Below are 23988 nucleotides of genomic sequence, written 5' to 3'. Positions count from 1 at the left end.
ATGATTGCAGGAGTAGTCACGAATGGGAGGGAGTAGCCCCTTCCAATAATCTAGAGAACACAGCATCTGAAGTTATTGACAGGTGATGGTGTATCCTGCCACCCACTGGTTGCCCATGATGGTCGAAGGGCAAACTATAGAGACTTGGAGACTGCCAGGGGTGGTTGACTGGGCCTACCTCTGGTTTCCTGACCATGGGACCTGTGGGTACCGCGTCCTTGGCCACACTGGGGCTGAGAAACTTGTGGGCGATTATGACTAGGCATTAGAGATGCGCTGGTAGCCCTTTCTGTGGCCATTAAAGGAGCGAAATGCGGACTGGAGTTGGCAGGAAGCCATGCAATGGCCCGAGGACCCGGCCATAGTGCTGAGTCTGCCTTATCTCCGAAGAGACAGGAGACATCAAAGGGCATGCACATAAGGGAAGCTTGGACATCCCCTGAAAAGCCAGTTGTCCTCATTCAAGAGTGACACCATAAAGCCACAGAAAAAGAAACTGTTCTGCTTAGCAAGTTGGTTGTGCCCAGGGCACATCTGATTGTGAACTTAGCTACATCTCTCCCTGCAGCCATAGTTTGGGAGAGTATGGTCTGGGACCATAGGTAGCACCTGAACAACCGAATCCCAAAGGGCAAGGAAGTAATGGCCCAAAAGCAATTGGGTGTTCACAGACTGCAATGGCAGACTGACAGAAGAAAACATTTTCTTACCCAAGTGTCGAAGGTAGGGCAAATGTTAAGGTATGTGATTGATAACAATACCCAAATACAATAGGCTGGAGTCTGAAGTCTTCTTATAGACTGTTTCTTTTTATTGTAGTATAGATTCACGCAATGCAAATAGTGAACCATTTCCTCTTTTATTCTTCTCAGGTCAGGAAGGACCGGGCCACTTGAGAGGAAGCATGCCACTCGAATTGAAGAGCAAAAGCCACAGGTAAGCATTTCTTCTTATTTTAAGACTAGCTATTGGGGAAATGAGTTTGAGAGGGAGAGCACCATTTATTATCTAATATTTATGTCCCACCACCATGTGTGTCAATTATGGATCACTGAAATTATATCTACCTCAAAAATATCGAGTTGCCATAATATCGTTGATAAAGTATCGATGGACAAAATATCGACTGGCTATCTTTAAACAGGTAAGTACTAAAATATCGACTCTAAAATATCGAGTTACTAAAATATAGACTGTATTGGTTTTTTTTGTCTTTAAATTAAGTTAAAACTAATGTAGTAATAAATATATTTATTATAAACTTACTTAAAATTAATAAATTAATGTTATATTAATAAATATTTATTGTAAATTAAAAAAATATATAAAAAAAAGACATATATATTTATATAATTTTTTTAAATTAAATAAACATATATAATAATTTTACCGTAGCATAGCAAAATACTTAAAATGTATTGTAACAACTGTAGTGAATTCTACAATAGCTAAAGCGTTGGATAGCGTAGGGGTAAAATTTACTATTCCCACTCCAGTGGGTGCAACAGTAGGGAAAGCGTTGGATAGCGTAGGGGTAAAATTTACTATTCCCACTCCAGTGGGTGCAACAGTAGGGAAAGCGTTGGATAGCGTAGGGGTAAAAATTACTATTCCCACTCCAGTGGGTGCTACAGTAGGGAAAGCGTTGGATAGCGTAGGGGTTAAAATTACTATTCCCACTCCAGTGGGTGCTACAGTAGGGAAAGCATTGGATAGCATAGGGGTTAAAATTACTATTCCCACTCCAGTGGGTGCAACAGTAGGGAAAGCGCTGGATAGCGTAGGGGTAAAAATTACTATTCCCTCTCCAGTGGGTGCAACAGTAGGGAAAGCGCTGGATAGCGTAGGGGTAAAAATTACTATTCCCACTCCAGTGGGTGCAACAGTAGGGAAAGCGTTGGATAGCGTAGGGGTAAAAATTATTATTCCCACTCCAGTGGGTGCTACAGTAGGGAAAGCGTTGGATAGCGTAGGGGTTAAAATTACTATTCCCACTCCAGTGGGTGCTACAGTAGGGAAAGCGTTGGATAGCGTAGGGTTTAAAATTACTATTCCCACTCCAGTGGGTGCTACAGTAGGGAAAGCGTTGGATAACGTAGGGGTTAAAATGACTATTAATTAATTAACAATTAACATTTTTAATTAATTTACATAATTAATTAATTATTATTAAATTACTTCCCACCCTATCCCCCTATAAACTCACAACCCACTACTGAAAATAATTTACTAAATATTAATTATTTATCAATTAAATATTTATAATCAATTACCAATTCTATTTTAATTAATTACCAATTAGTATTTAATTAACAATTATTAATAATTTACATAATGAATTAATTATTAATAAATTACTTCCCACCCTATCCCCCTATAAACCCACAACCCGCTACAGAAAATAATTTACTAAATATTAATTATTTATCAATTAAATATTTATAATTATTTACCAATTATATTTTAATTAATTACCAATTATTAATTATTTAACAATTATGATTAATTTACATAATTAATTAATTATAATAAAATTACTTCCCACCCTATTCCCCTATTAACCCACAACCCGCTACAGAAAATAATTTACTAAAAATTAATTATTAATCAATTATTATTTTTTACCAATTATACTTTAATTATTTACCAATTAATAATTAATTAACAATTATTATTAATTTACATAATTAATTAATTATAATTAAATTACTTCCCACCCTATTCCCCTATAAACCCACAACACGCTACAGATTTATATTACACAATTATTAAAAAATATTAAAAACTACCTTATTTTCTATTTTTTTTTGTCTATATTCTATCTAGTCGATATTATGTCTAGTCTATATTTTTGATTCAATATTTTGGCTATTATTATCGATATTACTCAATATTTTTGTAGTCTATATTATGTCTGGTCGATATTTTGGCTAGTCTATATTTTTTACTCGATATTTTGTCCAAACGATATTTTGGAATCGATATTATGTCTGTTTACCGTCAATTATGTTCTAATAATGTTATTTTTCAACCTAGAACCTAGTTATGCCTCACTAGGTCCTTATAAATATAGGCATCAACAGAAACTTAGTAAAACAAAAGCCTAAGTCTTGAAAAGGAATGCTCAATTACTTGCTGGCTTCCAGTTACAGCTGGCGTACTCTTCTATAACACCATAGCACAAGTTACTTACCTTCGGTAACGATATATCTGTAAGAAACAGTAGTTAGTATTAGATTTGTTACCTTAGAATATCCCCAGGCGTCAGACTGGATCCGGAAACTTTTGCGTAGCAGTACCCTTGCGCGTCGGTAGGCGTCGTCAGCGGCTCTGCGTCCGTGTCCTTGGCGCAGGGATGATGTCGCTGGAGTACTTAGACACCGCCCTCGTGCACTGACGTAAGTTCTTATACATAGCTTTTCCGGACCAGAAACGCAGAGCCATGATAAAAACCAACACTGGTGCCATGAAACTAGGGCCCTGAAAAGGGATGACCTTAACCCTAGATATCGGTTTGAAGAACTGGGAGGATGGGTGGGGCAGTAAGGAATCTAATACTAACTACTGTTTCTTACAGATATATCGTTACCGAAGGTAAGTAACTTGTGCATCTGAAAGAAACAGGTTAGTATTAGATTCCTTACCTTAGAATAGAAACCCCAGCAATACCAACCCCGGTGGTGTGTCTGCGAAACAATGATCACACCAGAAAGTCCTGGAGAACATAACGGCCAAAGGAGCCATCTCTCCGGACTTGGCTGTCCAGGCAGTAGTGTCTTCAAACGTGTGAAAGGAGGCCCACGTAGCTGCCTGACAGATGTCCTGCAAGGGGACTTCCCGACCCAGGGCAGTAGTAGCCGCCATGGCCCGAGTGGAATGGGCCCTCAGCCCAACAGGAGGCTCCTTTTTAGCCAAGGAGTAGCATACCTTAATGCACAACACGACCCACCGAGAGATGGTCCGCTTGTGCACCGCCCGACCTTTCTTAGTGCCCACGTAACCAACAAAGAGTTGGTCATCCACCCGGAACTGGCGTGTGCGATCCAAATAGAATGAGAGCGCACGTTTTGGGTCCAGACTGTGGAGCCTCTCTTCCTCTTTCGAGGGATGCGGAGGCGGAAAGAAGGTGGGCAAGGTGATGGACTGCCCGATGTGGAAGGCTGTGACTACATTGGGCAGGAAAGAGGGTCGCGTCCGCAACACAACTTTGTCCGGATGGACAGAAAGGAAGGGAGGTTTAGAGGAAAGAGCCTGGAACTCACTCACCCTCCTGGTAGAGGTGATGGCAACCAGGAATGCAGTCTTCAGAGTAAGGAGACGAAGAGGACAGTTATGAAGTGGCTCAAAAGGAGCCCACATCAGATAGGTCAGAACAAGGTTCAAGTCCCACTGAGGCATCACGAAAGGAACAGGAGGAAACATATGAGTGATGCCCTTCAAAAACCTATTTACAACTGGGGACTTGAACAAAGAGGGCTGATCAGGGAGCCTTAAGAAGGTGGAAATAGCAGAGAGGTAGCCCTTGATAGTGCCCAGAGCAGAGCCCTGCAGGGCAAGAGAGAGAAGAAAGAGGAGAACCTCTGAAAGAGGGGCAGAAAGGTGATCCACAGCCTTTGCTGTGCACCATGCCACAAATTTGTTCCACCTGCAGGCGTATACCGATTTTGTGGAGGGACGCCTGGCTGCCAGAATCACATTACAAACTTCAGGAGGCAAACCAAATGGCCTCAACTGCCGCCGCTCAATCTCCACACATGTAAGTGGAGACTGGACAGGTTCGGGTGGAGGACCGTCCCCTGCTGCTGCGACAGAAGGTCCTCCTGAAGAGGCAGATGAATCGGGGGATCGACAGACATGCTGAGTAGCTCGGGATACCAGTATCTTCGTGCACAGTCCGGAGCCACAAGGATAACTTGGGCCCGGTTGCGTCTGATCTTCTTCAGCACTCTGGGCAGAAGTGGTAATAGGCGGAAAGGCGTACAACAGACCGCAGCTCCATTCGCGAGGAAAAGCGTCTCAGTGCGAGTGCCGCCTTGAAAATTCCAATGCACAGAACTGATGAGATTGCGCGTTCTCTTCTGTGGCGAATAGATCTAACCAAAGCTCTCCCCACTGCTGAAAGAGGCCTTGCGCCATGTCCGAGTTCAGACGCCATTCGTGATCCATCATGCACCGACGACTGAGTTCGTCCGCCCTGACGTTCAGAGAACCTGCCAGGTGTTGAATCACCAGGGTCACGCCCTGATGTTGCAGCCACTGCCAGAGGTGCAGAGCCTCCTGGCATTGGGTTCACAACCCCACCCCGCCCAGTGTGTTGCAGTACCACATGGCGGTGGTGTTTTCCGTGAACACCTGCACTACACTCCCCCGGACAGAGTGGAGGAATGACTTCAGTGCAAGCTGGATCGCCCGCAGCTCCAGAAGGTTGATATGGAGCCGGGACTCCGCCGAAGACCAGAGGCCTCTGATCTGCGCCTCTCCCATGTGGCCCCCCCAGCCCTGGAGGGACGCGTTCGTCACAACTACGTGCTCCGGTTGGGGTAGGGAGAGGGATCTGCTGCTGAACCAATCGCGGTCCGTGAGCCACCACTGCAACGGTCTTGCAGTGCCCTCCGAGATCAAGACATGGTCGGACAAGTTGCCCTGATGCTGGGCCCACTGAAACTTCAGGTCCCACTGCAGAGCCCGCATCCGCCACCGGACATGATGCAACAAATGGATGCAGGAGGCCATCAGCCCCAGAAGCCGCAGCGTCAACCTGACCGAGACGCGGGATAACGGCTGAAAGATAGGAATCAGAGCCTGAATATCCCGAACCCGCTGTTTGGGAGGATAAACCCAAAACTGCGGCGAGTCCAGAACCGCTCCGATGAAGAGGAGCTTCTGAGAGGAATACAGGTGTGACTTCGGCACATTGATGGAGAACCCCAGCAGGTGCAGGTGGTCCGCCGTAGTTTGGAGGTAGCTGACGACTTTCTGGGGCGAGCCCACCTTCAACAACCAGTTGTCTAGGTAGGGAAAGACTGAAACCCCTAACCTGCGCAGATGAGCTGCGACCACCGCCATCACTTTCGTGAACACCCGTGGGGTGCTGGTAAGGCCGAAGGGGAGCACTGTAAACTGAAAGTGCTCGTGGCCTACCGTGAACCGCAGGGGGATGTGAAAATAAGCGTCCTGCAAGTCCAACGCTACCATCCAGTCTCCTGGGTCCAGGGCAGCTAAGACCTGAGCATCTTGAACTTCTCCTTCCGGAGGAAGCCGTTGACGTTCCGCAGGTCCAAGATAGGGCAGAGGCCCCCTTTGCCCTTCTTGGGAACCAGAAAGTAGTGGGAGTAACAACCACATCCTACTTCTGGCCTAGGAACGCGCTTGATGGCCCCCTTGGCCAAGAGGGCCGTAACTTCCTCTTGCAGAAGACTCAAGTGATCCCTGACACGTGGTGGTACTGCGGTGGCATGGCTGGAGGGGTCACCTTAAAGGGGAGGGAGTAGCCCCTTCAGACGATTTGCAGCACCTACCTGTCCGATGTGACGGTGCACCAGTGGAGGAGGTGATGGCGAACCCTGCCCCCCACTGGCGTCACATGGGCCTGAAAGCTCGGACTAGGAGGGTTTTGAGGCGGATGCTGCAGGGATAGGTGTGGACTGACCTCGCTGTTGTCCCCGACCACCGCCACGGCGGTTACCACATCCGCCACAGCGTTGGATGTTAGTCTGCGGGCCGTGGCTTGCAGGACGTATGGGGGCGCCCCATCCTTGGCCACGAAAGGAGCGAAAGGCAACAGTTTGCTGGCACGGGCCGAGAGGCCCATGGACTTGGCCGTAGCCCTGGAGTCCTTAAAGCGCTCAAGCGCACTGTCTGCCTTGTTGCCAAAGAGGCAACGGCCATCAAACGGCATGTCCATAAGGGTGTTTTGGACATCAGCCGAAAATTTGGCCGACCTCAGCCAGGCATGGCGACAAATCGCCACAGTCATTGCCATCGCCATGCCCAGCGAGTCCGTGGTATCCAGCCCACACCGGATGGAATACTGTGCCGCATCTCGACCCTCCACAAGGGCTTGCATGAGTTTAGTCCGGACCCCCTCCTGACATTGTGGCAGCACGTCCGCAACCGTGTCCCACAGAGAGTGGGTGTAACGGCCCAAGAGGCATGTGGTGTTGACTGACCGCAACCCCAAACTAAGGGAGGAGAACATCTTTTTACCATACTGTTCGTACCTCTTGGATTCCCGATCGGGGGAGCCATTGGGAATGCGGTCTGGGAGTTAGAGGGCTGGATGACCAGGCTCTTGGGGGTGGGGTGGATGGACAGGAAGCAAGGGTCGCCCGGAGCCGGGCGGTGGCGCCTGGCCATGTTCCTATCTACAGGTGGACCTGTAGCGGGCTTGGACCAAGAGCCCAAAAGAACGTCTGACAAGTAAGCATGGGCGAATTTTGCAAATCTGGCGTTCGCGAATTTGCGTATTTGCGAACTCGCAATCCGCAAAATCCGCGAATTCTCGAGAATTTGTGGATTTTTTTTGTGTGTTCGCAAGGGTTTCTGCCAGTTTGTGAGGGTTTTATACCAGTTCGCAATTGCGAACTTACTTGTCGGCTCGCAACGGTCGCGACTATGTTGTTTCTACGTCTGGTTCATCATCACAGGTTCACAGCACCCTCCGTTTCACCACTGCCACCCTGTTTGACCCATGCCACCCTCTGGTACATCAATGCCACCCTCTGGTTCATCACTGTAGATTATGGGGGGGGAAAGCAAGCACACCTGCCCTGCTTCAACTGACATGAATTCATTTGGGGTTGATTTATTAATGTGTCACTGTTTTAGAATTCCAGTCTGGCACCTGCTTTCTTATCTGTAATTTGCTTTCTGTTGCAGTGCAATTTTTTTTTCCAGGACCTTTGTGGCCTACTTGTAGCTATTCTATGAGCCTGCTGTGAGGGTCAGAGCAGGGTCATAGGATTGTTGCAACTAGCAACTGAACTCTGGAGGGGCCCCTTATGAAGTACTACAGGGAATGGTTACTAATGATGAGTGAACTTTTGCACCTGCTGAGTGCTTTCAGTTTTGCAAAACTCGTTTTTCTGCAGAACAGCAGCTGTAATGCCCCAAACAAACTTAATTGTGAAAGTTGATTTCTAATCCAAAAGTGATCCAAAGAAAGTCAAAAGGCCTCAAATCCCAAAAAGTGCAGGCAAATGTCAACCTGAGGAGTTATTCTGATAAAAATCATCATTTTAGGAAGGTCTATGCTGCTTGCTAGTGGATTTCTTGTGCAGAATTGCAAATTTTTTAATTTCGCGAGTGCAAGATTGTTGCTGCCCGCCGCACCTACATGTTCGCAATTGCGAACTCTCGCGGTGCGTCGCCAAACTCCCGCAGGATCCCGCAGCAAGATCCAAAATGGCGCAGCACTCGCAAAATATCGAGAAAAACAACTCGGCAAACGCTGAATGACGGTAAGTGAACGCCGCACGCCGCAATATTGTATCACCAAGAAAAAAAATCCGCTGCGTGCGAATTTGCAGATTTTCGGTAAATTCGCGAGAGTTCGCGGATTGCGAATTTACCGAAAATCCGCAAAATCCGCGAGCGGAATGGATTTTCCGCCCATGCTTACTGACAAGGCCTCATTAAACGGCAGCAGAGGCTCAGCCGAGCTTGCCTGCGGTTTAAGGACCTCAGTGAGGAGGTTAGTCCTCACGGCCACGACGGGGAGCTCAAGGCCCAAGGCCTAGCAGCCCGCGTCAGCACCACACTATAGGCAGCCCCCTCCTCGGTAGCCACGGTAGAAGGGGAGACAAAACCAGTATCGGGAGAAGTGTCTAAACCACTGGCCTCCCCTAGCTCACCTGCCCAGTCATGAGAAGACTGGCACTCACGTGCCAGAGGGTCCTCGGACCCCTCCCAATCCTCCTCGCCACCCATCTCCTGATACTCAGGTTCAAAGGATGGGGCCGGGTCGGTGAAGAGGAAATCTCCTAGCGGCGTCGAATACGGCGGACCCAAATCGAGGGTAGGACCGGGGACGGCGTCATCCTGGGATGGCGCCGGGGGCAACACCCTGGAGCCGGCACCGGCGAGGTCGTGAGGTCGATTGGCGATGACCCGGATCCGGAGCCAGATCTGGCGGGCCCTGCGGCGTCGGGACCTAAGCCGCTGACGGCCCCGGGTCCGAAGCACCCAGCCTGCTTGGGACCCAGTCGGGCCGCTTGGCCCGAAGGCAGCGCGGGACCCGACTGAGGAGTGAGCGACCTAGGAAGGCCTCGATCTCCTCCGGCGATGCGTTTTGCCCAGGGACCGGCGGGTATGGAGCAGGCCGCGACACCTGTGGGGGAGCCGCGTGGACGGTGTCGCCCGAACCCCCGGCCGCGTTGCGCGAGTGTTGGGGGGAGTCAGAAGAGTGATGTCGCCTCTTCGACTTCTTGTTCCTCTTACCTGAGGACTTTGAGCAAGAAGACTGATGACGACTCCCGAAACTGTGGTAACTCCGGCCCCGCGACCGGTCCCTCAACCTCCTTCCGGACCAGGACCTCGAGTGGCGCTGGGCTGACTGACGGAGCTCGAGTTGCTTGCGGGACCGCTCCCGTCTAGCTTTGGACATCAGGGCCCTGCAGTTGGAGCAGGACTTGTCGTCTTGGTCGGGCCCAGACATTGAAGGCACCGGTGATGGGGGTCGGTAATGGACATCAGTCGGCTGCAATCGACGCAGGGCTTGTACCCGGGCATCCCTACCTGCACCGTCGGAGTCGAGTGACTTCGAAAGATGATCAAAAAGGATCGAAAAAGTCAGTCAAAAATTGACTAAGGGTACAACTTTTTCAGGATCGGCGCTTGCTGGCGCGGAAAAAAGAAGAACTGATGTCAGCACGTGAGGGCGGCGTCTGAGTACTCCGGCGACGTCATCCCGGTGCCAACGATGCTGACGACGGACGCGGAGCCGCAGACGACGCCTACCGACGCTCAATGGTACTGCTACGCAAAAGTTTCCGGATCCAGTCTGACGCCTGGGGATGTTCTAAGGAATGGAATCTAATACTAACCTGTTTCTTTCAGATAACTATTTTAACTGGTGACCCCACTATGATCCCAACCCTCATGTTCTCCTGTTAAGTTGTTTCTCCAACCTCGCACTTCCCCAGCAAACACCCACATACCTGGGCTAGCCACGCTCCACCAGAAATGTTGCAGGTGGCTTGAGCTAACGGTCCCCTCCTGGCATTTTCCCATCTTCTGCGCTTGCATCTCCAGCCTCTTTGTCCATGGAATGCCTCAGAGGGATGGCACCCTGAGTCACTTGAGTTGCTTCTCCACTTGTTTACACTGTCGGGTCCGTCCTCTCTGAGAGTGAAGCTGTTCCAACGGTGCAGTGTTATTCCTATTCTAGAGTCATCTCTCCCTCTTAATTGGGTAGTCGGGAAGAAAAGGGCTCAGAGTTTCCTTGAAACTTTGTAAGAGCCTTAAAGGGACAGCGCTCCCAGGGTGTCTGTAGAAAAAGCAAAAATGCATCCTGTGATGCGTTAGTAGAGAGAAAGGGCCAGGATATGGGACCCCCGCGCCCTAGTCCCCACCACACACCCTCGCCCTAGGATTTCCCCGATTGGGGAAAATGGGAAAACTGGAGAGAGAGTCAGCGTTCCCTTCCTGCTTGCCCTTTCTATGTCAAACTTCAAATTGGAAGGGTTGCAAAGTCAAAAACCATCACAGTATTCTGGTAAAGCCAGGTAAGAGTTGATTAGTCAGTATATAGTACAAATGATCTATCTTCAGGTAGTAACAAAGATTCTCAATACTCCTTCTCTATGGTAGGATACACCCTTCCTTTAGGGAACAGTTTTTGACGGATGTAAAAAAGAGGTCTTTCCTGACATGTTGTGTCCAGTTGAGACAAGGCAGCTCCAATTCCGACATCTGGAGAATCCATTTGTAATATAAATGGTTTGTTAAAGTCAGGAGAAAGCAGTACAGGAGCAGTGGTATGAGCTGTTTTTAACTTCTGAAATTCTCCAAGGGCGATTACAGGGGAGTGTTTAAGGATAGGGGGAGAAACAATTTTCTTGAGCATATCCGTGAGAGAAGAAGACAATTCAGAGACGGAAGGAATGAACCTTCTATAATACCCCAAGAGGCTTAGAAATGCTCTTAATTCTCTTTTTGTTTTTGGGAAGGGTGTTTCAGTTATGGTTTTTATCTTCTCTGTTTGGGGTTCAATAACATACTCCACAAGGAGATAACCCAAATATTTGAGATTTTGGTATGCAAATTTTTACATTTTGTCAATAATATGGAAGTGAGCCTGTTGCAACTCAGACAGGATCAAATGAAGGTATTAAGGTGCTCTGACTGTATCTTGCTGTAAATAGCTATGTCATCCAGATACGCAGAGGAATACTCCTGGTGTTTTATGAGCAGGGTATTCAAGAGTCTCTGGAAGGTGGCGGGGCCCCATGTATGCCGAATTGCAGGACAGTGAGTTGATATAAACCATCAGATGAAGCGAGGAATGTTTTTTCTTGATCGGCAGGATTTAAAGGGGCCCGCCAATACCCTTTTTTAATATGAATGGTTAGTACACAGTATGCCTCACCCAGTTTCTCGATCAACTCTCCTATTCTCAGCAAGGGACACTCATACAATTTAGAAACCCAATTTACCGCCCTGAAGTCTATACAAAAACATAGGCTGCCATCAGGTTTCGGGACGAATGCAATAGGCGAGCACCACTCGCTCTTGGACAAAGCCATTTCAAGCATTTGTGGAACTTCAGCCTGAAGGGCCAGTCTATCTGCTTCAAAGATACCATAAGGACGTTTTTTGATAACAACTCTCTTGTGTGTTGGTATGGAATGCATGACTAACTGGGCTTTCCTAGGTAAGTCAGAAAAGATGTCTGAAAAGTATGTTAATACTGTGAGTAGCTCTTTTCTTTCTTCCCCAGAGATGGCGCTGTTGAGATCAGTACTACCTAAAGAGTTTTCCGATTTTCCTACAGGTATCACTGTTTGAATAGTTTTGGGGAGGTCACAACCGTTTTTTTAAGAGGTTGATGTGATAAAATTGTTCTTCTTTTTTACGCTGATATGTACCTTTTCCTACTTTTTTAGTAATGTCATAGGGACCTTGCTACTCTTTCTTTTATTTTTGTGTTGGAAGTAGGTAAATGAACTAGGGCCCAATCTCCAACCACAAGTTGCCTCCTTCGTTTTCCTTTGTCATAGAAAATCTTCTGTTTCTATTGACGTTTTTCCAATGTTTTCGTGAGCCAGCACTCTCAGCTTCCCTATCTGGGACTTTAGCTTCTTACCATAATCTAGAAGGGAACTAGCCTCATCTTCTGCATCTCTTTCCTATGCCTCCTTTGTAATCTCTAAGAGTGCACGTGGTTGTTCCCTAAAAAGTAGTTTGAAAGAACAAAACACCTAAGCTACTTTATACTTGACTCGTAATACAAAAAGAGCAAGGGGTAGCAACTGGTCCCAAGTTTTCCCACCCCCAAACAACATCTTCTTTAGAGTTAACTTGAAACTTCCATTATATATCTCAAGAAGACCATCTGTCTGGGGATGGTACACATGTGTAATGTCCAACTACTTGCATACTGGCTTCATTATTTTTGACACAAAAGGTGTGCCCTAATCTGTGGGGATTTTCTGGGGATATCCCATGTGTAAAAACACCTCTACAGGGTGGTGAGCAATGACTTTAGAAGAGATAGCTCTTAAGGGAAATGGCTTCAGGATATCATGTAGCATAGTCAACTATGATTAACACATACTGTAAACCTTTTGTGGAGCGTGGTAAAGGCCTTATTAAAGTCATCCCTATTCCATCAAAGGGTTTCTCTATAATCGGTAAGGGTTGTAGGGGCCTTTTGAGAGGTTGGTACGGTTTTTTCTTTTACATGTGGCACATTCATGGCAATATTGCATGGTTTTTGCATATATTCCAGGCCAAAAAGAATTATGCAAAATGGCTTGAACTTGATACTCAAGGGGGACTAACAATTGTGAGTGTCCCCAGCTTTACCAAGGCGATAGAGGATGCATGCAGATGGGGTTAGGGGAATCCTGATTAACTTTGGCGCTCTGCCAATCATTCAGGAGAGACTATCATTCAGCTAAGCAACTCTAAACCGCTTGTCTAACACCTATGGTTCAGGTGTAAGTACAGTATTGTGGACAGGAGGATTCCCCTTAATTCTTTGGATTTGAAACTGGTTCACATTTGTCAGATTTCTAAGTAATAAGTTGATAAAATACGGGCTATCTGTTCCAAGAATTATTTTTTCAGGTAAACAAGGAAGAACCCAAACTTCAACTGAGCTTTCTTGCCCTGAAGCCTTAGTAAGGGTTAATTGTACTATGGCATAGATTGTAGTGTCTTAATGCACACAGCGTATCCCCACTTTTTTATTTGGGACTATTTGGGAGGGATGTACCAACTCACTTTTAACTAAGCATGGGCGAATTTTGCGAATCTCGCGTTCGCGAATTTTGCGGATTTGCGAACTCGCAATCCGCAAAATCTGCAAATTCTCGCGAATTTGCAGATTTTTTTTTTTTTGTGTTCGCGCGGGTTTCTGCCAGGTCGCGAGGGTTTTTGTACAATTTCGCAAACGCGAACTTACCTGTCGGGTCGCAAGTTTTGCGAACTTGTTGTTTCTACGTGTCCAGCCTGTTTGGGACACTCTTCTTCATCACTGGCACCCTCTGTCACCACTGCCACTCTCTGGTTTTCCCATGCCACCCTCTGGCTCACCCATGCCACCCTCTGTTTCATCACAGCACCCTCTGGTTGTCCAGTGTACATTATTGTGGCAAAGCAAAGCACACCTTCCCTGCCTCAAGTGACCTGAATTAATTTGGGGCTGATTAATGTGTCACAGAATATTTTTTTAGCTGGCACCTGCTTCCTTAGTGCTTCCTGATTAGTGATCTTTTGCACTTGCTAAGTGCTTTCATTGTTGCAAAATTAGTTACAACACCTGCCCTGCCCCAACTGACAATAATGAATTAGGGGCTGATTAATGTGTCACTGGATTTGAACTTCCAGCCTGGCTCCTGCTTGTCTCCCTTAGCTGTAATTCAGGACCTTTGTGGCATATGTGTAACTATTCTGAGGGTCAGAGCAGGGTCACATAATAGTTGCAAGTAGGCAACTGAACTCTGGAGGGGCCCCTCAGGAAGCACTACAGGAAATGGCTACTAATGATGAGCTTGAACTTTTGAACCTGGTAAGTAGTTTCAGTTTTGCTAAGATCGTATTTCTGCAATTTAGCGCTTATTCGCGGGGCGCGAAGTTGAACTGGGAAGCCGCGAACTCACGCGAACAGTGCGAGCAAGCCATAAAATCCGCTGCTCGCGGATTTGTGGATTTTGCGGGAAATTCGCGAATCTCGCAGATTGCGAATTTACCGAAAATCCGCAAAATCCGCGAGCGGAACGGATTTTCCGCCCATACTTACTTTTAACCACTGACTGTCTGCACCCGGGGTCTAGTGAAGTGGGGACTGGTATACCATTACATTTTAAACTCACATAAGATTGAGGCCCTATTTCTTGGGCATAATAGATAGATCGGGGTACATCGCTGATATCCATTGGCTCTTCTTCTACCTTCTCCTTTCTCTTTTTACAGAACCCAACTATATGCCCCTACACCCCCACATTCGTAGCACTGGAGTCCTGGATTTACAATGGGCTCTGGTTTCCCAAATTTCATATTTGGAGGTGCCGTGGAAGTCTTGTTCTGTTTTCTTTCAAATGTGTGATTGGTAGATGGTAAAAGGTTTAGCTGTTTTCTCAAAGACTAGGGGACATCCTCAAGATTGAGCAAACGCAAATGTAGTAGCCATTTCTACTGAATGTACTAATGTTAATCCTGCATGCTGTCTTAGCCACTTCTGAGTTTGGAATCATAATGCTTCCAGATATTGCTCAGGGTACATTTCTTTCATAATTTCCTCCTTAGTGGGTTCTAGGGGTTTCAGCCACTGATCTGCAGCATCTTTCATTTGTTAAAACAATGTCTTTGGGGTATCTCCTCTTGCCTCTTTTTCTTTTTGAAAATTTAGCCTGTGGATTTCGATATCTACATCTAGACGGTCCATGATGACTTTCTTGACTTCAGCACAGGTTGATGTGCCATACCCGTTAGCAATTTGGTATGCATCTTGTGCTTCCCCAGTTAATAAGGTGAAAAAATAGAAGAGCCACCTATCCTGTAGCCAGGTACTGGCTTGAGCAGCCTGTTCAAAATTATGAAAGAAAGTCACTAGATCTTCTCCAGATAAATATTTCTGTAGGGGAATCATAGCACCCAGCATGACCCATTGCTGCAACCATTTAGGTTTGACCTGCCTCCATTTTGGTCATGAGGACCCATTCCAGGTTGTGCTGACCCTCCCGGAGTTGATGCACAATGTTTTCCATCTTCTATCAGATGGCCTAATGCCCACATTCTCCGCCACGTGATGGGTTTGTGATGGAGAGCACCACTTTGTATACAATATTCATGTCCCACCACCATGTGTGTCAATTACGTTCTAATAATGTTCTTTTTCAACCTAGTTATGCATCACTAGGTCCTGATAAATAAAGGCATCAACAGAAACTCAGAAAAACTAAAGCTTAAGTCATGCAAAAGAATTGCTCAATTACTCGCTGGCTTCCACTTATAGCTGGCGTACTCTTTTATAACACCATAAACTGTTTAAACTGGTGACCTCTCTAAGCTCCCAGCCCTTGCATTCTCTCTGTTAGTTATTTCACAAACCCCGCTTCTCCCCAGTAAACACCTACCTACCTGGGCTAGCAGTGCTCCTTCAGGAACGTGGCGGGGGTTCATGATAACAGTTACCTCCTGGCATTTTTCCATCTTCAGCACTTGTTTCTTCGGCCTCTGTCTCCATGCAGTTCCTCCAAGGGATGTTGTCTTGCATCGCTTGAGCTGCTTCTCTGCTTGTTCACGCTGTTGGGTCCGTCCTCTCCAAAAATGTGGCTTTTTTGATGGTGACGTGTAATTCCTGTTGCGGAGTCGTTTCTCCCTCTTCATGGGGTAGCTGTGAAGAAAGGGCTCCGTCTTCAGAGGCCATAGGTCATGCCCAACTTCTCCCGGGAAGGTAGTATGAGCCTTAAAGGGACAGGCATCCCTGTTAGACTGTGGAAAAAGTAAAAACGCATCCAGTGATGCGTTAGTCCAGGGTAGGGGCTAGGGTCTGGAACCCCCCATGCCTTTGTCACTGTCAACCAAGGTGTCCAGCCTTTTGGATTCCCTAACCAGTGTGGAGGTAGAGAAGGCACCTGGATTTACTCAGGATGTGGAGGTTTGGACTACCAAACTCTCTGGGATAGGGTGTTGCGTGAGGAAAGAGGGGTCACCTGGGATGGGGCACTGGCAGCGGGTAATTGTCCTGTCCTCAGGAGCCTATTTGTAGGGTATGGACCATGCCCCTAGCAGGACATCCATAAGGGCTTCATTAAATGGGAGTAGCAGTTCTGAAGGGGTGACCTCCTGTTAAAGCACCTCCGTCAGGATGTTGATATGTACAGCTACAGAGGGCAACTGAAGGTCAAGGACCTGGTGTAGGAAGGTACCTCCTGACTATGGTTGCCCCCAACTTTTTGCCCTGTGTTTTAGCTGGTTTTTGACATAGTCGACCTGGGATCCTGCCAATCAGGACCCCAGGCCTGCTGCTCTCTCTTTAAAATGGATTCCATGTACCCTAGGTGCATTACCCAATTGGAACTGGGCCTCCCTGTCAGACCTTGTAACTCGGGCATCGGTGTACCCAGGGCCTACCAGGGGCTGAAGCGTGTATCATGCCACCCCTGGATGGCCATCTAAATCTGACACAACTGGCTGCACGACAGCTGGAGCAACGTAGCGTACCCGCTCGTTGCTTTAGGTATAGTAGCCCTATATCTAACCATACAATGGACACCCGAGTTCCTATCAGACACTCCTATGGCAGGCCTTGACAATCCTGAAGGCAGAGTGCTTGGAATCGTATGAATTGGGTTCTGGCCCGAGCCGAGCCCGGTTGCAGCTTGCGGAACCAAGACCCCATGGCTGTTCCATGATAACGCGTACCATATCGGTAACTTCGGTATCGCGTTATCAAGACATGTCGAGTAAGGTGTCATACGAATCGGGATACTGCCCCCTCACCAATTCTGGCGACGAGGTTAGCATTCCGCCCTTCTAGAGGGACACGACATGTACGTAACTGTGAACCCCGGTTAAAGTTAACTGAAGCCTCAGTTCCACAAAATGGACGCTGCCACCACAGACACAAGTCTGACCTCCTGCTGCTTGGAGTCCTTCCAGCGAGGAGAGCCTGGACAAAGGGTTTCCTGTCAAGGGCGGTGTTCGCACCGTCCCAGACAGGGTTTGTGTATTCTGGGTAGGTAGGGCTTTGCGAGAAGGTGACTGCGGAGTGGCACCCCGGTGCTCACTACGCATCTGCCGGTCAGAACCAGTTCCAGGGGCGCCCAGCCCCTGACCTGGGGAAAGTCCGGCAGGGGAGAGGGGTGTAACGACCCCCCTTCCTGGTCCCACCCCTAGGGCAGGACCTAGTCATGTACCCACCCCTTTCTTTAGGATAAAGACCGGAGCGGGGACCCTTCCAAATTAGATCATCTTTGAATCAAGAATACTTTCTACGAAAGGACTTCGAGACTCTTCTCAAGATTTCTCCCTTGTGGCTAAGGAGTAGTCACCCTGCACCAGCGGGCACCATCTAAGAACTCTGCGGTTTGCTGCAAGTCCTTCCTCAAGGAATCCGACGGCCCAGCTCGACGAGAACCGGCTTCCCTGGCACCTCTGACCTCTACCCGCGTCGTCAGCTCAGCTGAGATCTGTGGGTGCGACGAGACCTCGAGGGACCGGCCATCATCAAAACCTGCACGCTTTCTTAATCAGCACGACCATCGAAGCAATTCTCTGGTGAGTGCTCTGGGGTCCGAGAAGCCCCGACCCTGAGCAGCTCCAGCACCGAAGTGCAGTCTCCCAGCATCTCCACGATCTGCGTGGGGCCCTTCTGCTCGCTGCTCAGCACGTTGTCTGGTCACTAGCCGCTGGCTTGTGCCCTTCTTTGACGACATCCGACAACCAACGCTGCTGGTCTGGTTGCTCCAGACTGGCCTTTGCTTCCATCTTTGAGAGAAGCACCCCGGACTCTCCTGGTCCACTCAAGACGCCATTTTAGGCCCACCCCGTGGCCCTGAAATCTGCCAAGGCTTGTTGCCCCAATCCTGGGCCCAGCGACGCCGACAGCATCAACCTTCGTGGGACAGGTCGCCGACAACGCCTCCTGGTCCGTGAGACTGCAGAGCCTAGCGTCGCCCACTCACCTAGTCGAGGTGACGGTCAACCGGTGCCTTCCTGGTACCCTCTGACTACTGGCTAGTAGTACGAACTTGGTCCCCTCTGCTTTCAGGTATCAACGATCTCTGATCCAGGCTTGGATCTCTACGAACTATTCAGCACTGGTCGCCGGCCAGCAACTCCTTTTCTTCCGGCTCCTGGCTCGTCAGCGAAGACCCCGACGCCTGTAAGACTTGTGCAGCCGCAGCCCTCGTGGCTAGGTAATTTCGGCATTTCGGTGCCTGCATAGCCTCCTTACTCTAGGGTCCCGAGTCCCTCGCTTCCGACTTGCCTTATCGGGTCCGCCCGAGACCACTAAACTTTCCGTGTCCTCGGACACTTGTTTTAATTGTGCACTTGAAGTATTTTCCTAAGAGCTTTGGTTTGTGCTTAGTACCCTGTCCTCACAAAGAGTCCAGGGCTGTTGTGATTCTTAATAAATATTCTGTTTATTTTCATAACACTTGTGTGGTGTCCTTTCACTTGGGGTTCAAGGGGTATGTGATGGTATAACAGCTGGCTTAACACGCCCTCTAGAGTTTAGCCCGAAGACTGCTCGTATCCACGCTACTAGGATAGCTGGTCTAAGGTTGACTTACAACCAATCACCATAAGGGTCGTTTGGAACGATACATAGCGGTCGCTAGAATAGCGAACGCTGCATATCGGGCCAACTTCTCACACCTGGGTCACCTTCTCACCACCATAGCAAATATGTCACCCTAGTCTGTAACCACAGTAAGAGGAGAGACCAAGCCAGTGTCTGGGGAGGTGCCCAGTCCACTGTCATCCGCCAATTCCTCACACCAGTCCATATTTGGGTCCAGGGTCTGATATTCTTCAGGGTTCAGTGGCCCCGACCCATCTTCCCCAAGTCCTAGCCCATAATAGTAGGCCTCAGGCTTCAGCCTGCGGGGAACAGCTCCAGTGAGGGCAAGAGTCTATGTTGGAGGGTGCCCCTCCAGCTCTGTGTCGGAGTCAGAGATCAGAATCGGGACAGCCCTGCTGGAGCTCGTCGGGAGCATCAACAATGGGACCAGCATAAGGGAAATTCGAGAAAGCACCACCTATGCTGGTCTGGATCCACCTGTGGATCTAAAAGGCCCAACTGGTGCAGAGGGAGGACCCGTTGGTATTGAACCAGTAGGGGTTTGCTTCGAAATCAGCAATTGGTGAGCAGGCAGGAGCTGCCCTGTTAACATGTAAATTTCACATGAAGAGCTGCTAAATTTCAAAACCCTATACCATTATCCTCTGAAAAAATTGTCCATCTTACCCCTAGCTCTCAAAGTATTAAGGTCCTAGCTGTCAAGTTACCAATGCTAGGAAATACCAGTTTCAGGATTGTAGGGATTGGATTGAATTGGGAGGTAAGAATGCTATACCTTAATACCAGCTCACAAGACATTTAGCTACAATTAGTTATCAATAATCTTTACAAATCAGCAAGTTCATCTAACTAAGGGAGGCCACCTGTTTCTGATACTGACCTCTTTGTTAAAGTTAACGCTTAGAAGTTGAGTCTTTGGATCTCTCACAATAATAGGCTGCTGTAGGTTAAAGCGACTTTCTTCATCAACGTGGTCCGTCCACTTAGAATAAGTATTCTGACTGTACTTTTGTAGCAACACCATCATTTCTTCATACTTGTTGAATACCAGTTTAGCCTCATCACCAGACATGACACTAATCAAAGTGACAGAACACAAAAAAGCCTATCAGTAAACATCTCTAATCCCTGTCAGCTAGGATTTTACAAATTTAAAATCGAGTTTAGCATTTTATGCATTATTACATATCCATACATGCACACATCTAATAATTTCCAGGTCTTCACTTGTGAAGTTTTTACATTGCAGTCATAGTGAGATAACATTTACATTGTATGTTGTTACATCAGGAGTACCTTACTCCACATGTAAGGTGATAAGCATCATTTTTAGCACACACAGGTATAGGGGTTATGTAACATGGATAAGAGAAGTGCAGCATATCTGAAATTACAGCTGGGTTTCCTCCCAGCACCTGCGATCCACTTCAAGATTGATAATTGGGAGTCTGTCAAACTTATATATTCTGTTCTGGACAGTCACTGGTGTCTTTTGTATTGTATAAATAGACAATGTCTTCACCCACCATTGGTTAATGTTAAGGCTCCTCGTTGCTTTCACATCTGTTCTAGGGCTACCCAGGCTGCCAAGATGAAATGTGAGAATATTTTTCCAATAGTGATGGTCGGGGGTATATAGTATTTTACCCTGTGTCCCATAGCAAGAGAGTTAATGGACGGAGTAGCAGCAAAATACCAGTATGGAATCTATCTTCTTTCAGGTTCAATTATGTGACACAATAGGAAGCCTGCAGAATGTACAAAGCCTGCTGGCCTGTAAATGAATTTTGTTGTGCTCTTGATGTAATCCAAGGGCTTGAGAAATAACAGTCAGAAATATATGTGACAAACTGCTGCTATGTTAGTCAGTCAATCACTTTATTCGATCCAAAAAACACATAGATCATAAAAGTACAGAGAAATATCAAAAGACATAATTTAGCAAAATATCACATATAAATATCTTAAAAGAAATAACATTCAAACATGTTAAAAGACATTAAATTACAATCAACATAGACGGCATAGGATCTGTTATTCCTGATTACTGGTGTAATCTCCTGGATTTCAATGAGAGACAAAGACAGGACGCTACACACTTGCAAACAAAATGGTCAGGATACATTTGTAGGAAATACAATCATGGGTCACTGCCCGAAGTTATATTTCTGCATAAGAGGTAGAATAAAGGTTTTGTGGTAATTCTCATAAAATATACAGAAGAAAAGAAAGTGCGAGTTTGATTGAGTATACACTCCGTCACATGGACAGGCTGGCAAGGATTGAGGGGAAAAGGTTCCTACAGGATAACCCATTTTACAGGGAATCATGTTTAAAGGAAACCTTACTCATGCAAATCGATGAACGGGATTTGTCACAAAAGTCAAGTATGAGGCTGTAAAATTCAGGTTAAAATGACCATAAAGAGGCTCCAAGTAGTAAAACTGTAGTATAAGTTTATTCCAGTAAAAAAGTGATCCCATCCATCCAGCAGCCAACGTCAGATGCAACTGACAGGAATCTGAAGTAGCATCACCACACCAGGTTCTATCACCATGGTGCACCTTTAAACATAAGCAAGGTGACTACAGTGATAAGTAAATATAAGAAACAAGTAAATGCACACTATTACACACCTTCCTCCTATATACAAGACTAACAAGCATTTGCAATGCAATAGGTCTCGCATTAATTAAGTTTGAGCAATTGGCATTGATAAATATTGCAACACCAATTGCAACAAAAGTCTATAAATTGTAGGCCAAAAAAATGTGTCTTTATTTTTGTAGCAATGGTAGCATGCTGCGCTTTAGATGAATATGTTTAAAAGTAAAATGTGTCATACTGCGATTGCCACAATAGGTAATTGTGGATGCGTTAACAATTGATATGTGCGCTGGTGATGTGTGTGCCTGTAGAAATTGTGCACTGATGGCTGGTGGTGCGTGTGCCTGGTGGAAGTGTGCACTGCTGGCTGGCGGTGGGTGTGGCTGGTGGAAGCGTGCACTGACGGCTGGTGGTGTGTGTGCCTGGTGGAAGCGGGCACTGACGGCTGGTGGTGTGTGCCTGGTGGAAGCGTGCACTGAAGGCTGGTGGTGTGTGCCTGGTGGAAGGGTGCACTGACGGCTGGTGGTGTTTTTGCCCGGTGAAAGCGTGCACTGATGACTGATGGTGTCTGTGCCTGGTGAAAGTGTGCACTGATGGTGTGGATGTGTGTGTGTGGTTGTGTGTGTGATTGTATGTGTAGTTGTATGTGTAGTTGTGTGTGTTGTTGTGGTTGTGTATGTGGTTGTGTGTGTGGTTGTGTGTGTGTGTGGTTGTGTGTGTGTGTCTGTGGTTGTGTGTGTGATTGTGTGTGTGGTTGTCTGTATGGTTGTGTGTGTGGTTGTGTGCGTGTGGTTGTGTGTGTGTGTGTGGTTGTGTGTGTTGTGTTTCTGGTTGTGTGTGTGGTTGTGTGTGGTTGTGTGTTTAGTTGTGTGTGTGTGGTTGTGTGTGTGGTTGTGTGTGGTTGTGTGTGTGTGTGTGGTTGTGTGTGTTGTGTTTCTGGTTGTTTGTGTGGTTGTGTGGTTGTGTGTGTTTGTGCGTGTGTGTGGTTTGTGTGTGTGTGGTTGTGGTTGTGTGGTTGTGTGTGTGTGTGTGTGTGGTTGTGTGTGTGTGGTTGTGTGGTTGTGTGTGTGTGGGTGGTTGTGTGTGTGGTTGTGTGTGTGGTTGTGTGTGCTGTGTTTGTGGTTGTGTGTGTGGTTGAGTGGTTGGGTGTGGTTTTGGTTGTGTGTATGTGTGGTTGTGTGTTGGTGCTCTGAGCTCTGCATGTTACTCAGCCCCCAGTCCAATAGAGACTAAATACAGTTATCGTCAAGAGGAGAGTGCGGCCGTGTGTTTGCACATCAGCATGTGACGTTAGCCAGTGGGCTGGCATTCGTTCGTTACAGCGTGTGGGCGTGGCAGCCTGCATTAGAGAAATGGCCTTCGGACGCACCAATTCGAGTCCAAGAATGGGCTCATTCTAAGTGCAGTCTGATTCTCAATTGCAGTTGATCCCTAATCTCATAGTGGCATAATGTCTAAGGCATCTTTAGGTATTGAAAGCGTACTAATTTTAAAAGTGGCATGGTTAAAATGTTCAGAATGTTATGTTTATATTATCCCAATATTCAACATATGTCGGTCACACAATGGTAACGTGTTTATAGTGACAAGCAGAAACAAGCGGGTTGGGCAGACGAGTGAAGTGGGGGGCAGGAGAGCCTTTCAAGGAATGCAGAGACTGCAGGGGGCACACAATGAAAAAAAAGACCTGTGAAGTACTCTGGTGTGGCTGTGTGTGCCCGGGACTGTCTCAGCCCGGGCTGACGCACACACCGGGAAGAGTGTGGGGGGTGGAGGAGATGAAGCCCACTGTGTTTAAAAGTGCCTAAAGGCAGGAAGGGCAGGGCTAGAGGTGGCTTGTTCCAGCAGTCGAACGGATGTCAAAGTAAACAAGCAGCCACATGGATGAGAGCAGGAGAGAGGGAGGGAGGGAGGGCGGAAGGAAAACAGAGGGGGGAGAAGTAAATGAGGGAACCAGTTGACAAAGAGGCACTCTGGTAAAGTGATTAAACACAAAGGAAAAAGTAGCACCTAAAAGATTTGTAGTGGGAGGACACAAGTAGTGCGTCCATGCTCTAGGGAATGGACAACCATACAAAGAGGAATTAAGCCTTTGGCATCTGACCAATAACAAGGAAGCAAATGAGAGTATGAAACCAATAGGTGACCTCTAAGTTTATTTAGAAAACAAAAAGGTCTCAAAGCAGCAATGCATGCGCTGTCTAAACGAGACCTAATAATGAAAACTTCAGGACGCTACACTTATCTTTTTTTAATACAAATTAAGCACTGCTTTGGGGATTCTGAGCACATCAGGACAGCTTCAAGAGCCACCAGAGAGAGAGTATCATTCACCTTTTGAAACAGAGGGCTTCATTTACAAGAAAATGTTGCAGCGCTGCGCCACAAGCCATTTAACAGCACCA

At 47.2% G+C, this 23988-nt stretch overlaps 1 protein-coding gene across 1 annotated transcript in view; it reads right to left on the bottom strand.

Annotated features, from left to right (window-relative positions):
- DNAH17 (dynein axonemal heavy chain 17) overlaps positions 1-23988 on the bottom strand; it is a 15539113-nt gene that overhangs the window by 12870583 nt on the left and 2644542 nt on the right. Inside the window, exon 13 of the mRNA XM_086931082.1 lies at positions 19857-20052. Coding sequence (XP_086787208.1) covers positions 19857-20052 — 196 coding nt within the window. The remainder of the gene's footprint in view (positions 1-19856; positions 20053-23988) is intronic.

Source organism: Lissotriton vulgaris, chromosome 7 (genome assembly GCF_964263255.1).
Source record: "Lissotriton vulgaris chromosome 7, aLisVul1.2, whole genome shotgun sequence".
NCBI classification, from domain to species: domain Eukaryota; kingdom Metazoa; phylum Chordata; class Amphibia; order Caudata; family Salamandridae; genus Lissotriton; species Lissotriton vulgaris.
Note: the sequence above shows the minus strand (reverse complement) of the source record. Positions and strands in the feature narration are given on the sequence as shown.